The 16,867-nt window shown below is 36.7% G+C and overlaps 1 protein-coding gene across 1 annotated transcript in view; it reads left to right on the forward strand.

The window, feature by feature from the left end:
• Positions 1-16,867, forward strand: part of add1 (adducin 1 (alpha)) — a 57,424-nt gene that overhangs the window by 22,306 nt on the left and 18,251 nt on the right. Inside the window, 4 exon segments of the mRNA XM_057818462.1 lie at positions 10,471-10,566; positions 10,662-10,754; positions 11,604-11,690; positions 15,172-15,328. Coding sequence (XP_057674445.1) covers positions 10,471-10,566; positions 10,662-10,754; positions 11,604-11,690; positions 15,172-15,328 — 433 coding nt within the window.

A 16,867-nucleotide genomic window follows, 5' to 3' on the forward strand; every position in this document is an offset into this window, starting at 1 on the left:
TGATGTCAATAATTACTTACACAATGCTCATGGGTGCTGAAGCCTATAAAATCAGTCGCACCCAAGCGCCAGCAGAGGGCGGAAAACTCCATAAAACACAATTAACATGTGGGCATTGCGTTAAATATTTTAACGTAATTAATTTAAAAAATTAATTATCGCCCGTTAACGCGATAATTTTGACACCCTTAATATATATACAGTGGGGAGAACAAGTATTTGATACACTGCCAATGATTGTATCAAATACTTGTTCTCCCCACTGTATATATGTATATATATATATATAATATATATATATATATATATATATATCCATCAATTTAGGCTCATGTTTTTCCTGATAGCTCTTTAACTCAAGACACCTGATGCTTCGAGAACAAATTTCAATTTTTTTTCCCGTTTAGGTCACCAAAATCAGACTTTGTATCTTCATTTTCTCGTCGGTTTGCTTTCGTAATGATTTACAAAAAAAAAAAAAAAACATTTTTCTGTTTGCTAAAATGGGTGGTCACTGTCAAGTTACAGCTTTTATGTAGAAACGCTAAAATTATATATTCATTTTCAATTTGATTGTTATTTTTAGCACACCAAAAAATCAACCTTTTCAAAACTATGGTAACATTTCCTGAAACTCGCTTTAGCGCTTCTCCCCAATTAACATCAACTTCTCAGTTTAAATAGATTCAATGCTCATCGCCATAAATGGCAGCCAATTGTTTAATCTTACATAATTGGTCAAAGTATCAGCCATGGTATTCATGTTAGGGCTGCAACTAACAATTGTTTTTATAATCGATTAATTGGATAAATGTCGCTTTTTTCATTTACCTTTACTATTTAACTTGAAGTTGTTTTAGGCATGTTGCAAGTAACAGTGAGGACAAAATGGATTTCCTTCAAAAATCATATTTTATTACAGCTTCCTGACTAGGGCTGGGCGATATGGCCTTAAACATGTATCACGATAAATTGAGCAAATTTATCTCGATAACGATAAATGACGTTAAATTCGCCCAAGCGTACTGTTATATAATTTGAAAATCTGAATCAATGCATGAAATACAGATTAACGGTTTCTTGTTGATTTATTTACCAGCATTCAATTTCATATACTGTATTTAACAATTGTACATGCAGTCTAAACATTAAGTTTATAAAAATGTATTGTAAGCAATAAGAATTCAAGTATTAACATTTATAACAGCGTGTATGACTTGAACAATGTACATTATCAAAATCAATATGCCTGTGCAAACATGTCATTGTAACACAAATGACTTGCAGCTTGAACAGAACACTTCAAAAAGACAACTTATTGTTAATGGCTGCTGTGACATAATTATTAAATACAAGTGTTTACTTTATGGTTTCAGGTCCCCCCCCCCGTTCATTTTTTAATAAATGCACGTACAAATGAACCCCCAAACAAACAGAGAGACACACACACACATTAAAGCTATATTGATCTTCTTCAAATGAAACGCTTAAGATTTTATGATAGCAATAATGACACAGAAATAAGCACATACAGAAAAATAGCTGGGGCCTTTTGTCGGTCATTATAAGTTTCGCTGTTGGATTGTACTTTATGCTGAATGCTTTACCATCACAAAAGCTATCAGAGGAATCACACACAGACAGATACAAAATAACGCCACATAGTAGTTGCTAGATGCTGTCCGTGCCCAATCCACTCATTAAGTTCAGCCGTTTCGACAAGGTTAGAGCCGCTATCCGACTCCATCACGTTCATTTGTAGCGTTAGCCGCTAGCTAGCGTTAGCCTGGCTACCAGTAGAAAGCACTGAAAGCACCATCTCTGGAAATCGTGAGAACAAGGGAGGACAGTGGGTGAAAGCCCGTCTGGATGCCACCAAGAGTCTACTAAATGTCGGGTGAAAGTTTGGTGAACCTCCCTTAAGCCACACTCCATCACGTTTTGCTTGTAGCGTTAGCTGCTAGCGTTAGCTTACCAGGCTTTTGTTTGATTGGCTTCTTGATGATCACGTGACTCTCTACGTAAGCCCATTGACTGCTTTCTTAAAGGGGAATGAACATAGACGAACAACACAGAATCAAAGCGGGATGAAAAGACTATATTTTCTTGTTTTATTAATTTACCGAATTTACCGACATGGTCAAAATTACGTCGGTCATCGTTAAAAATTTCGGTGATGGTAAATTTTCGGTTTACCGCCCTGCTCTATTCCTGACTTAAAGGAACACTTGTTAACTTTTCAGTTCTGATCGATTTTAGCGACGCAGGTGGACAAAAGCGGAAATTTTTTGCCTTAAGGAAGACTGTGTTTCCCGTGAGGACCAGCGCACACCTGCACAGTGTCATAAAATCATCAATCAATCAAAACTCGATCTCCCAGGCCCCTGGAGATGAACTAATCAACATTTCTGTTTGTAGCAGCTTTGTAAAGGATGGATAATTATAAGGTAATGAACCCAGTTGTGGTTAAACAATAGCATATGACGGTTAGCAACCGTGTGGCTAACCCACCTACCCCACCCGAACTGGTCAGCGCTGACGTGTTCGGTTGAGGGGGGTTGGGCGTCACGCCAGCGAGTGAAAGCCTGGCCAATGTTTATTCTGTAAATCCTGGTCGCCGCCCTTTTTTTCCCACCTCAGACAAAACTTTTTTTCTCTTTTGCTCTGCCATCTTTGCAGAACTCGTGCGAAAGCGTTTGCATCGACTTCCGTCTTTGTAATGAATTGGGTGAGGGCGGAAGTGACATATGCTGTAAAGCAGTAAGCACATTCGTAGTTTTTTTTTTTTGTCTGTGTGCCAGGGTTCATGCCACCCTCCTCAAAGTTAATTAGTGCCAGTGAAACGATACAGACCCACTCAAGATTTAAAAGAGGTGTCATTCAACTAGTTGTCAGTCGACATATTATCACAAATGTTATGGAAAAATGTTATGAAAATATTTTATAAAGGTGGAAAAGTTAACCTAGCTTTGCTTTAACTGTAGTCTACAACTGTACAGTTTTAAGTACATCAAACTTGTTAAAGTTTTTAATAAAGGTTCTGAGTATAAAACATGAAAATAATTTCTCAGTACACAAATAAGAAAAAACTCCTGTTCATTCAAATTTAAAAAAAGTTTTGACCCTTAAGACACTGATTAGCATAATTGCTAACCATAGACTTCATTACCTAAGTTATGAAGTCTATGTTACTAACTAGCTTAGCGCTCCGTGCTAAGTGGTAGCGTCTCATCAACAAATTATACAAACGATGCATTTGGCTTCTTTTACTCACCTCTGACGGAGGCACACTGGATCTAACAACACAAAAGACAATCTAACTCTCGACACTTCGTAATATTTTTGATGAAGCAACTAGAGGTGGGATTCTTTGGGCACCTAACGATTCGATTAAGATTACGATTCAGAAGCTACGATTCGATTATAAATCGATTGTTGATGTCACCCCCCCTCCTCCGCTATTAGCTGCTTTGAATGTTTTGTACTTTAGTTACAAAAACTGTTTAGAAAAAAAAAAAAAAAAAAAGCCTCGCAGGCTTAAATAAACGACAATTTCAGTATCAAGTTAACAGATAAAAACAATAAATAATATACTCAAATCCCCATTCTGTATCACAGCTTTAAACTACATTCAATTAATTTAATGTTGTGAATCAACCGTTAAAGTTGTTAAAATTGCTCCTGTTATTCCATAATTTCCCTTTTGTCTACTTTCGACATGTGAACGTTTTAAAACTATTTTAAAGATAGATTCAAGTCAATATTTTTTCCGATTTAGGAGTATTTTAGATAAAAAGTTAATTAGGTTCGCTTGGAAGGTTCGCTACAACAGCCTTGCAGGGAAGTCTACTGCTTTAAGATGGCGGCCATTTACTAACACCCGCATCTGGCTTTCTGTACGTGTGCTGCTATCGCCGCCGAGTCTATATTGCATCTAGTCCTATATAAATATGATATCTACCGTAACATTATGTGGACGTACTTTGTAGCAGCTGTCGGCAGCAGTCAGGTATGTTGTTGTTTTTTTATCTCGCGGCATGAGTTGAGCTAGAGCCGTGAGTTGAGCTTTGGCATTACCCGAGGGGCCGGGTAAAGACAAGCATGACGTTAAGCTACTCTCACTCCGTTCCTCATTGCGTCCCGATGACCGCGCGGCACGCTGAGTGTGTTTTACTTCCGCTTTACTTGACATATTTCAATAATCGGAATTTGGATGTTTGTGAATCGTTCTCAAATCTTCCACGGCCGAATCGCGAATAATCTAAGAATCGGAAATTTCGCACACCCCTAGACGCAACCCAACCTGAGTGTAGCAGCGAACTCTCTCTTTCTTGCTCTAATCATTAGCGCGCACGCGCAGCCTTAGATTACACACAAACAAAGACCCAAACGGAACTACTTATAGCTGCCGGCAAAAATCGATAGTCCAATTCGTTGGCAATTAATATATTATTCGATATTAATCGATTAGTTGTTGCAGCCTTAATTGATGTATAAGCCTCCAGATATTTTCATTTTAAATGACCTTTTGAGCTAGCTAAAATCACTGCGCATCATAGCAGTGAGTCTTATTGTTCTCCTCACGGTCCTTGAATACATCACAATTGCTGACCAGCTGCCCCACCGCATGCCCCACTGCATGTGTGGGTTGTCAATTGTTGTTTTGGTGTTTCGGTGTTGGTCGAGGATGTTTTTCCCAGAGGAGCGAGAAGCAGGTGGGCCTCACCGCTCTGCTATTCTTTGTTTTATATCTCTTCATTAAGGTAAAAGAGTAAATTGTTTGCATACAAAAAAAAAGAAAAGGCCGAATGCACTATTTTTTTTTTTTATATTGTGCAGCTTGAATTTATTATTTGCCTATTTGGGGGAAAAAAGAGGAAAATTGCTTCTTGAGTTTCTTATAATGTCTTATAATGTCCTAAACCTGCATGATTGGCATTTGATAAAACACTAATTTGACCTCACTTTATAAAAATGAATTATCTCCTGTTGGAAAAGTAGGAGATGTTGTGTTGTGAGGCTCTTCCTCAGTGAGTATATAACGTGTTTAAGTGTCCATCTCCATGCCACACCCAACTTCCTTCCCCATTCAACTCAAATACGTGTTTAAAAAGTCATGAGCTTTCTGCTCTCACAATTTTTCAATCTGAAGTAATTCTTGCATGAAAGCTGATTTTTATTTTTCTCTCTTGCTGATCACTTCCCTGTTTTTTTTTTTTGTGTGTGTGTTTTTTTTTTTGTTTTTTTGCTGAAACCAATTCAGTTTTACTAGAATATTGCTGGGCATTACCAGGTTTTAGGCTCATGGTACTACATCTTTCTGCAACTAAACAGCAGACTGAAAGAGATAATTACTTTGGGTGCACACCTTTATTTGTACGAATAATAATGGGACTATTTTGTACTCCAAATGGAAAGAACCAAGGTAAACATTTCTGGAACATATAGCAAGAACCTGTGGTTGAACTTTAATGATTAAGAACAGTGAGGGTGAGAACTGGGCATGTGCCGGTATGAGATTCTGATGGTATTATAACCTTAAGCCAAAAGATCTCGGTTTCACGGTATCAGGGTATTTCAATTAAAGCTCTAAAATGAAAAAAAAAAAAAAAAAAAAAACCTTTTTTCCATTTAACATGATTTTTATTTTTCAAAGCATATTAGCAAATTGGATCATAAGTATAATATTAAGTGAAAATAAATGCAAATATATAGGGCTACAGCTATCGATTATTTTAGTAGTCGATTAATCTATCAACTTGTTAGTTCGAATAATCAAGTAATCGGATTATGAACATTTAATGCATTGCAGAATAAATTTTAGGACATGTAGAACAAAGGCTTGTTAAGATTGCACTTTCAAAAGAGCATTAAATGAATACAAAGTAAAATTCCAGGGTGTTTCTTCAAACTATGCAGAATTGCACTTTCATTTAAAAATAAAATAAGTGAGCTTAGCCTCAAAAGGTATTAAAAACAATCATAAAATAAATGAGGATCTATTCTACTACAACAAAAGAACAATTGGCTAACATGCAGAGCAAAAGTCCACTAGCTTAAATGCTATAAAATGTTAACGTATTTTTACAATGCTCTCACAAAAATGCCTTAATCCATAAACTGAATTACAAATGCATTAATAAAAAACTAGGTCTGTCAAACGATTAAAATTTTTAATCGAGTTAATTAAAGCTTAAAAATTAATTAATCGTAATTAATCGCAATTCAAACCATCTATAAAATATGCCATATTTTTCTGTAAATTATTGTTGGAATGGAAAGATAAGACACAAGATGGATATATACATTCAACATACGGTACATAAGTACTGTATTTCTTTATTATAACAATAAATCAACAAGATGGCATTACCATTATTAACATTCTGTTAAAGTGATCCATGGATAGAAAGACTTGTAGTTCTTAAAAGACAAGTTATAGAAATTTTATATCAAAACCCCTCTTCATGTTTTCGTTTTAATAAAATTTGTAAAATTTTCAATCAAAAAATAAACTAGTAGCCCGCCATTGTTGATGTCAATAATTACTTACACAATGCTCATGGGTGCTGAAGCCTGTAAAATCAGTCGCACCCAAGCGCCAGCAGAGGGCGGCAAAACTCCGAAAAACACAACAAGTGCACCTTTCACTGTGCTCTCATTTTAATCTGTTTGAGTGGGGCATTTGTGCGTTAATTGTCAAATATTTTAACGGGATTAATTAAAAAAAATTTAATTACCGCTCGTTAACGCGATCATTTTGACAGCCCTAAAAAAACATATTAGCTGAAACAAAAACTTAACTTTTGTTGGTCTTAACAGGGATCGGCTGGATTCAGCCATTTTAAATGAGTTATGTCATTTTCACTGTTGCCATTAGAGGGCAGTGTATCCACCCAAATCACCTAATCAATAAAACTGAATGCAGACACTTTCAAAACAAACAATTACAACGCCACTCTAATTAAGCGAATACTCGAAGCATCAAGTTAATCGATTAATCGTTGCAGCACTACAAATCTATATACAGTATATATAACAGAATTGTAACTTCTCTGTAGCCGAAGTATTCCCATACCAGCGATTTCGTTTTCTGCGATGGGGGGGGGGGGGGTTTAGGAGTTTCACCTCCTCCAGCCATCGTGTAGCACAGCTGACTCACTGACACTGAGCAACAACCTGTGGGGGAGGTTTGAGCCTTGTAGCTGCAAGCTGAGGATTTCTCCCTGCATTTTTGGGAAATAAAAAATAGCTAATACCGCAGGGACGGTATTAGATAAAAGATAAGAACAATATAACAGATTATAAGATAAAAGATAAAATATCAAAACTCAAATTTTCAGGTTGAAAAGCAAAATGATGGAACAAAAAATATTTCCAGTCTTGTGACACACAGTGATGAAAAGATATTAAATGTAATTCCTGTTGGGAAAAGGTCGGCATTTATTTGACTTGTAGATGACAACTAATCAGGATGTGGTGTTATTTGAGGAAAAATGGTAATTTCACTTCCAAAGTGGGATTGTTTTCATTCTTATCTCGTTTGTCCATGTTGATGTTGTTCTGTAATCAGCCTTGAAAACGGCTTTAGTGATGCCAGCTCACCTCTCACTGCCCACACTCTTCGCTTCGTAAGCGTCATCATCTCCCGCCTGCTACTCACTCCATCCTCTTCTACTCTTCATCCTTCGATGTTAACACTTCATGATCTTCTGTTTCAATTTTTATTTAAGATATCAATGATGAACGAAGACAGCTTTTTGCAAATTATCAGCATCAATTAGGTCAATTTAAAGTCCATTCAGTTAATCATGCAAAGAGGTTAGATGAGTTACTTTGAGTGTTCTTATAAACTTGGAGATCAAACTGGTTTTCATTTCCCTCCATTGGGTTTCATTCACTTATAAATGCATGGAAAATAGTTTCAGTACCTTTTCACCTTGTTACTGTCTTTCTCCTTTCTCCGTCTGAGACCCAGACATAGTCCAATAATTATTTTTCACCGATATCCCGTTATTGTCCAAAAATCCGATACCGATGTATGGGGTCGTGGACTTTACATATTAATATTATGGCCAATTGTATTGTAATTAGGGCTCCAGCCATTGATTATTTTAGTAGTTGATTCATCGAGGAACTAGTGAGTTCGAACAATCGAGTAATCGAATAAGGAACATAAAAAATTAGATAGCTGAGCTGAGCCTCAAATGGTGCCAAAACAATAAATAAATGAGGCTCTAAGTATAACAAATAACAATTGGCTATCTTACATAGCAAAATTCCGCCAGCTTCAATGCTATAAAATGCTAATGTTTTTTTTTTTCTTCAAACAATGCTCTTAACAAATGGTTCAAATACATATTCCCACAAAAATGGCTAAATATACTTAGAAATTAAATTACGAATACATTAAAAAAATTGCTTAAAAAAAAAAACTTAACACGTTGGTCTTAACAGGCAGCAGTTGGATTCAGCCATGTGAAATTAGTTATGTAATATTCGCTGTTGCCACGAGAGGGCAGTGTATCCACCCAAAACAATAAAACTAAATGGAAAGACTTTCAAAACAAACCACGACAACGCCACTTTGAAAAAATACTCGAAGAAGCAAAATTTAATTCTAATCTTTTTTCTAATCGAGTTAATCGATTAATTGTTGCCGCGCTAATTGTGATCCCCCACTGGATGGAAGGTAGTCCATGGGTTACGATGTACTTGACTTGGCGATTTGTACCTCACAATATCATATTATTTACTTTACTTTTCAACATCACTTGTCCTGTCCTCACTAAACGTGAAGCAATAGTGCTCTTTAAAGTTTTTAATTCCTCCACTTTTGACAATTTGTAAAGCTTTAACACACGTAGGTGCACGTTTGTTCAAAACGATATGCATTTTAACAATGAAATACTCGATACAAAATTATTGGTGTTGGATCGTCCATCTAGTCTGATTAATATGTAAATTTAGTAGATTAAATTCCCCTAATTTGCCTCTCAATAGTCGGCTAGTTTAAATTCTTCAAATGCTAACGTATTTACAATTCTCATAGCAAATTGCTCACACGTAACTCTACAATACAAACTGTAGCTTTAAACTTAATTACAAATGCATACACAATCATACATTAGCTGAAACAACTTACAGCCTTATGTGGGTCAAACCAGAGGCCAGACGTCTGAGTCTGCTTTTCAGTCATATAAGGCGACAGTCCAGCCAGACTCAACGTTTCCACCAGAGGGCAGTGTATCATCCACCCCTCAACAAAATACAATACTTTTGGGATAGTTATTTTTAAAAAATCAAAGGGTTGATTCCGACTTACACAGAAATTTGGGTTACTTCGCCAGCATAGGAGCAGAACTCGTTCGCAACCCGGGACTATCTGTCATTATAATGCCCACATAACAAATCCCAAACATCTTAGTTTGGAGACAGCTATTGGTCAATAAGCATAACTGCTATGCTAAGCTGTGACAAGCCCTTGTACAAGGCAGAAAGGTTCTACTTTCACATTGAAGGCAACGTGCATATTGGCCCAAAACGATAATGAAAAACCGATGTCGATATTATCCAATATCATTTTAAAATTTTTATTTTATGTTTTTATCGGACAACTTTACTCGGACGAAAGCTGCTGCATTTCTTGGGTCCAGTAAAGCTCAGCGCAGTGGGTAGCCAATGCGTGACGAGTAGGCAGGACAAACTGAAATACTCGCATTTGATTGGCTAAAATAGGACTGGCATTTAAAAATATCAAGTTTATCAGTAGTAGCTGTTCATATCCATTTCAAGTGGTGGCAGCTCATTCACTGCCATCCCTCTACTCTGAATGGATTAGACGTCAAGTGCCCTCAATGTCAGCCAATGTGTTCACAAGGAAAATGCAAGATTACCCTCCTTTACTATCAAAAGTGGTGCAAAATCTAATTCGACAACAAATTTCTGGTGAACCGTGGTCGTCTAAAAACAAACAAATAAATAAATGAGTATCGGTTGTTTTGCAATCACATATCATATAGGGATGCAACATTTCAGTATTGATGCTCTAGACAACTCTGCTTTCCGCTGGGTAGCAAATGATTACGTTAAGCTATTTTGAAACAGTTGGTATAGTTCTGAAGTTGGCCAAAATGTAAAATCTGATAACCTAGTAATGATTTAAAACATTTTGAATTCATTTCCAAAGTTAAAATATAATCTTGTTAACATTTGTGGCTAATTCTAACGCATAGACTTCATAATATATAATTATGAAGTCTATGTCTAACGAAAAATATTTTGTCATCATTGACCTATTTCAAATCCTAATTTTTTTTTTTTTGTCAACCCAATTTTATGTTTTTTGAGTTTCGCATGATTCTTTTAGTTTTGTCAAAGCCTGCATAATATAAGTTTTGATCATTTCAGTTTGGTTCTCTGCTTCTTCTGCTTCTCTTTTGTGTTGACTTTCTTGTGTGGTCTTCACAGTGGACTAAAGAAGACGGAATGCGACAAGCCGCTGCGGCCAATCAATTTATCCCGCTGAACACCAACCCCAAAGAAGTACTCGAAATGAGGAATAAGGTAGCCTCAAATTGTCTTCCTGACTATATCTGATCATGTTTATGATTACACACATTTGTATTTTATGTCTTCTTATTAATTCTGTGTCCCTGAAGATCCGTGAGCAGAATCTGCAGGACATAAAGACAGCTGGACCTCAGTCTCAGGTTCTGTGTGCTGGCTCGGTGGTGGAGCGCAACTTTCAACAGGTCGGTGCTGCGATGTCACTTCTCTCCTGACCTGGAAAGGGATTTTGATTTGGCCATGTATACATGCATATATTTTAACACTTAAATTCCAGCGTCTCCTTTCTTGACTGATGATGATAAAGATGATGAAAAAAATGATGTTGAAGAAACACCTGTGCGGTTTGATAAAGATGACACAATGCATAGGTGTCAAGGGAGACTTATACAATACTTCAAAAATCCGTGAATAACAGAAACTGCAAATTTTAAAGCCTCAGTTGGCGGGGGATCTCTGTATAGATTTTTTAAAAAGATCTCGACCCCTGATCTAGACTTTTGACAATAAACGCAGAAAGACATTGGTGGTTGGTTGGTGGAAATTGGGCAAAATCTAATCCTTCCAGGTCAGGATACCATAAGAGCAAAATGCCACAATAATGAACACTGTGCATTATATTCCGTCATAATTTTACTCATTTTTGAATGAGCTTTGGCAGGCTTCAGGGAATGCTGGGCAAAAAAAAAAAAGTGATGACTTCTTAGGTTTTACGTGCATGCCTATCGTTGCCTTTCGGGTAATTTTTCAGCTTCCCGGAAACAAGTAAGAGTAGGGTGTGAGGGGAAGAGAACAGATCTTAATATCGTTAAATATGTTATCAAACCCATTTTCATAAGAACCGATGCTGCTTTGACGCATGGTCCTGCTTCACTTAGCATGCGAATGGCGCTTTTCAGCATGTTTGCTTTTACGATGCTGCCTGTGTTAAACCATTCCGCCTCTGCATGCGTGTACAGATTCCCAGCTGCTAATACATATGAGACTGCCGCCCCTCCTATCTCCTTCTACCCTCACTGGGTTTACTATTGCAGGACGCCCCTTTGTCTGACTGTACAGACACTATTGACGGCCTTGATGCCTCCGAGGGGTCCTATAGTCCTGCTAGATCTATTAGAAAGGTACTTACAGCTCCAGTCACTCACAAAGTCTGTAGCCTTGTTTGCAGGATGTGTCAAAAGTAGGCTATTGTCGGGTCAAGTTCATTTCCTTGTTCTAGGTCGGTGTTATTTATGCTGAAGTGTGACGTGGAAGAAAGATAGTAACACAGTGGGAAATGCCTATCTTTATAGGTATCGTTAAAGGGTTTTACACTCAGTTGTCTTTCAAACTTTACTACTGTAGATGTTTGATACCATCCCTAGAGGTGGAAAATTTTCAGATGAAATAAAGTTACTCTTAAGCCCCTTTCAGACTTATATCCTGGTAAATTCCATCTAATGTGACGCGGGATTTACCCGTGTCATGGCTTTCAGACATGGGGAGATGTCCCGGGAATTACCCGGGTTGGATACTATTCAGTCCCGTGTTGGCGACTCGACACTCTCTTTGTGGGCGAGCGGGAGGCGGGATTTTATAATTGCGACATTCCGTCATTTTTGGTCGGCATCAGCAACAAAATAAACTAGGGCTGCAGCTAATGAATATTTTAGTAATCGAGTATTCTACTGAAAATTCCATCAATTAATGGGATAAAACAAAACAAGGTGAAGAGTAATGCTGCAACGATTAATCGATTAACTGAGTATTCGGTTAGAGAAAAATATAGGAATTAAATTTTGCTGCTTCGAGTATTCGTTTAATTAAAGTGGCGTTGTAATGGTTTGTATTGAAAGTGTTTGCCTTTAGTTTTATTGATTTGGGTGGATACACTGCCCTCTAGTCTGCCTCATTCACATGGCTTAATCCATATGCTCCCTGTTAAGACCAACATAAGCTGAGTTTTTGTTTGCGCTAATGTTTTTTTTTTATGCATTCGCAATTTAGTTTAAAGATATATTTAGCCAATTTTTGTGGGAATATGTGTCTGAACCATTTGTTTAGAGCATTGTATAAATAAAAAAACGTTAGTATTTTATAGCATTTAAGTGAGCGGAGTTTTACTATGTAAGTTAGCCAATTGTTCTTTTGTTGTATCTAGATTCTTATTTATTTTATACCAGTTGAGGCTCAGCTAAGGTATTTAAATTTTTTATGTTCCTGATTCGATTACTCGATTATTCGAACTAACTAGATCATCGATTAATCGACTACTAAAATAATCGATAGCTGCAACTCTAGTGAAGAGCAATTATAAATATACATGATAAAACAAGAAATTTCACCTCATTTTGAAACATTTTTAGACAATCAATGTCTTTATTTTAGATGTACTGTACATTGTTGAAAACAGGCAACAATTGCATCTCAGATGTGACTAGAAAAAAAAAAAAACAGAAATTCACTGCTTTCGTTCGAAAAACTTAACATCTTATTAAAAAAAAAAAAAAATTCTTACCTCTAAATGTCATTAGACTTGATAACACACATCACTTAAAAGTTAGGTGTTTTTCCCCATGTGTTTCAATTGAATTTCCATTTGTGTCAAGCTATTTTTATGTTCTAGTTAGGTTTTAAGTTTGTCTAAATTGTAAGTCCTGATAAGATTTTGAGTTTCTGCAGTGTTCAAAATAAATGTATGATATTTGCTGTATTGGAGCACATTAGGCACCAGTGATACCTGGTGTTTTATCCATCAATGACTACAAAGCTAAAATTGACAGTTAACTTTATTATGTTTATATTTTATACCCTCATCACTCTAAAGACGCATCAACAGTAGTCATAATTAATAGAAACCTAGCCCTATGCAGGGCTAGCATCACGTTAGCAAGGTACAGTAACATTATTAGCACTACGCTAACTTAATTTTACCTTGTCTCGGGTATCGGTCCTCCGCTCTCGGAGTTTACAGAGTGCCTTTGGTGGAGCTGCAAACGTTGAAATGAAATATATCCACCGCCTCTGTCTTCTTCTTGTACGCACGTGACGTCAGCGTGATGTGCCGCGTTAAAAGTAGTCAGGGTAAAACGTCATGCTTAGAGCTGGCAAAATTAAACGATTCCTCGCGGTGGAGAAGATTCCTCGATGAATTTTTAAAACAGAGTTACTCTAATTATTTGAATAATCGTTGCAGCTCTAAAATAAACCACACATTTCCAAAGATGGACGATTGACTGTCTCTTCTTCGGCTCTAAAATCCTGTAGCAACTTAGTTTCGTTGTATTTCCAATTTAATTTAGCTGTATTTCCAGTTTGCCATGTTGATAATTGCAATGATTGTTTACCGCTTCTCGATCAGCCCGCTATGAGATTTACGTCATCACCCTTCACGCTGTGACCCAGGAATTAAAGAAATGCTTTCACACATGCCAAGTCCTGGGTAAGTCCCAGACATTATATTAAGATGCGACCAGGTTAATCTCCGTGTCAGTTGACCCGGGAAATTGCTTTCAGACACAAACCCGTTTAAATCCCGGGATTCAAATGGAGCTCAGCGTATATCTAAAAGGGGCTTTACGTGAAGTGTAAAAGGGGTAGGAATTAAAGTATTAGCTAACTATTGCTAATAATTCATGCTATTGCTAATGAAAAAATGACAATAAGTACTATTATGCTGGTTTGTACATAACAACAGTCCACACGTACCAAGTAAAAAAATACACCACTAGGTTGCGGGCAATTAGTAAATTGTTGCAATCTTAACTCAGTAGCAGCAATTGAAAGCGATAGGCGTACCATCCATTTTGGCCACGAGGGCTGGCAGCGGTCAAATGTGCCCTTTCATTTCATCACTTTGTCACTTTCATTTAAAAAAAAAAACATTAATATACCTGAGCTTATCCTCAAACAGTATTAAAAAAATAAATAAACACACAAAAAACGACTAAATAGATCTATAAACTAAATTATGAATGCATTAAAAAATACAGTAGCTCAAAAAACTTATGTTGGTCTTACCAGGAAACAGCTGGATTCAGCCAGGTGAAATGAGTTATGTCATATCAACTGTTGCCACTAGAGGGCAACGTATCCACCCAAATCAATTAAACTATATACAAACACTTCCAAAACAAACCATTACAACGCCACTCTAATTAAACGAATACTCGAAGAAGCAAAATTTGATTCAAATCTTTTTTTCTAATCGAAGTACTCGAGTTAATTGAATAATCATTGCAGCACTAGATTTGATATCAATCACTTTTAAAGACAGTGAATGAGTTAGCCCGATAAGCGCCAAAATCGCAAATTGCGACGAGTAAATTGCTGACTTTTAAAAAGCCACAAATACAAATATGGTCCCTCGTGAAGTTACTACTCTGCCATCTTTTGATGCAAAATAGTCGCTACATGAGGTATACCAGCACTAGGACATAGTCTTCCTTTTATGGTTTCACTGTGTAATGAAAAAGAAATGTTACGTGCACTCAAATCAGTCCTGTTCTTGTTCAGAGAAATATTTGATTCACCTAAATTTTTTTTTTTTTTTTAAATCTTTTCTTTTCGTTCTTCTACCATGATTTTAAGATGGTTTTTCGCTTTCTTGTCTTTCTCCCTAAGGGGGAGCTGGTAACCGCATCTAAGGCCATCATCGAGAAAGAGTACCAGCCCAAGGTGATAGTCAGCAAGCAGGGGCCAAACCCCTTCAACAAGTTCACCGACCAAGAGCTGGACGAATATCGTCGAGAGGTAGAGCTTAAGCAGAAAGGACCTGAAGGTAAATCTCTATTGCAATCTTGATGGATGTTTTGCAAACATGCTCCCTTAATTAATTGGTGTGAGTGTCATCGGGGAGTAATCGGGTTAAAATGTCACACAGATCGTCTGAGCAAATATGGTCAAAATGAGAAAAAGAAAAACATTTTACAATATACAGCCTCATAAAAATGTATCTATTAACATTATTAGAGTTGTCCGATAATTACCGTGATTTGCCGAATATGACGCACACTTTTTTCCCCCAAAATCAACTTGTAAAATCATGGTGCGCATTATAAACGTGTACATGGATGGAGACAGAAATATATATATATATATATAAACCGATTTTTAAATTTTTTTTATTGACGCGGCCACGTTGTGTGTATGCGGCGATCCGTTGCCGACCATTACTGTACGTGACGTCACCATTTTGTTTCGGTAATACTTCACTCTGATCGGCCGAATGATTTCGTCTGTGTTAAATTCTGCTTTTTTCACTCTCCATAAACACAGAATTTAGTTTCTTGAACTCATTTGAATCAACGTTTATTGCAGCTCCGCAACTCGGACCATAACAAACGCAACAACACAGACTTCCGGTGCGTGTCCATCAACTATATCTGTCCCTCAGGAAACTCAAAACCAAATAACAATAGTTCCTATTTTTACTGTCGTGTCGACAGCGATGAGCTCTCTCGGATTTCTGACTGACGTTCTCACTTTCATTTTACCGTATCAATCCATGGAAGAAACATTTATTCATCAAGATGAAACGAGCTAGTTATACAGCAGCCTTTAAAAGAAAAGTCACATCTGTTTTGTTTTCTCCTAGATTCTGGTAAGTAGGAGAAGTTGTCAAATCATATTATTACCGTAAATATTGTCAGTTTATGGTAATGTTTTGAACTACCAATATGCTATGCTTGTGCTGTTTCACCATTCAGTAAAATGGCATTTCTGTATCTGTACACGAGCTCTGTTTCCTTGTATTCTTTTATTTTTTGGTGCTAAAATTAGGGTGTGCGTCATAAACGGGTACAATAATTTCCCCTAGATTTTACAAGTAAATTTGGGATGCGCATTATACACGGGTGCGCCTTATATTCGGGAAATTACGGTGCTTTTTAACTGATAACAGAAATCCCGATGTTGTCCAACTCTAAAAAGCCTGTATCAAACCGATACTGATATATGTGGTCGTGTACTTAACATGTTATGGCTAATTGTGTTGTGATGCCCCACTGGATGCTTTAATAATGATAAATGTAAAAACTTCAAGGTTTTCCAAAAAAACATTCTGTAAAAAGATAAGAGAACTGCAACTGAAGTTATAGAAAAATGCATCTATTCCACTATTATATTTTATTTTTCATTCATTTTCAGTCATTTATTGTTTATTTAATTTTTGCACAATGAATCTAAATGGTCTGCTCACTTAACAAATCCCACGCATCTTAGTTTGGAGACATTTAATGGTCAATAAGCATAACTGCTGTGCATATTGGCCCAAAATGGATAATGAAAAACCAATGTCGATATTATCCGATATTATTTT

This window comes from Corythoichthys intestinalis, chromosome 17 (genome assembly GCF_030265065.1).
Source record: "Corythoichthys intestinalis isolate RoL2023-P3 chromosome 17, ASM3026506v1, whole genome shotgun sequence".
NCBI classification, from domain to species: Eukaryota; Metazoa; Chordata; class Actinopteri; order Syngnathiformes; family Syngnathidae; genus Corythoichthys; species Corythoichthys intestinalis.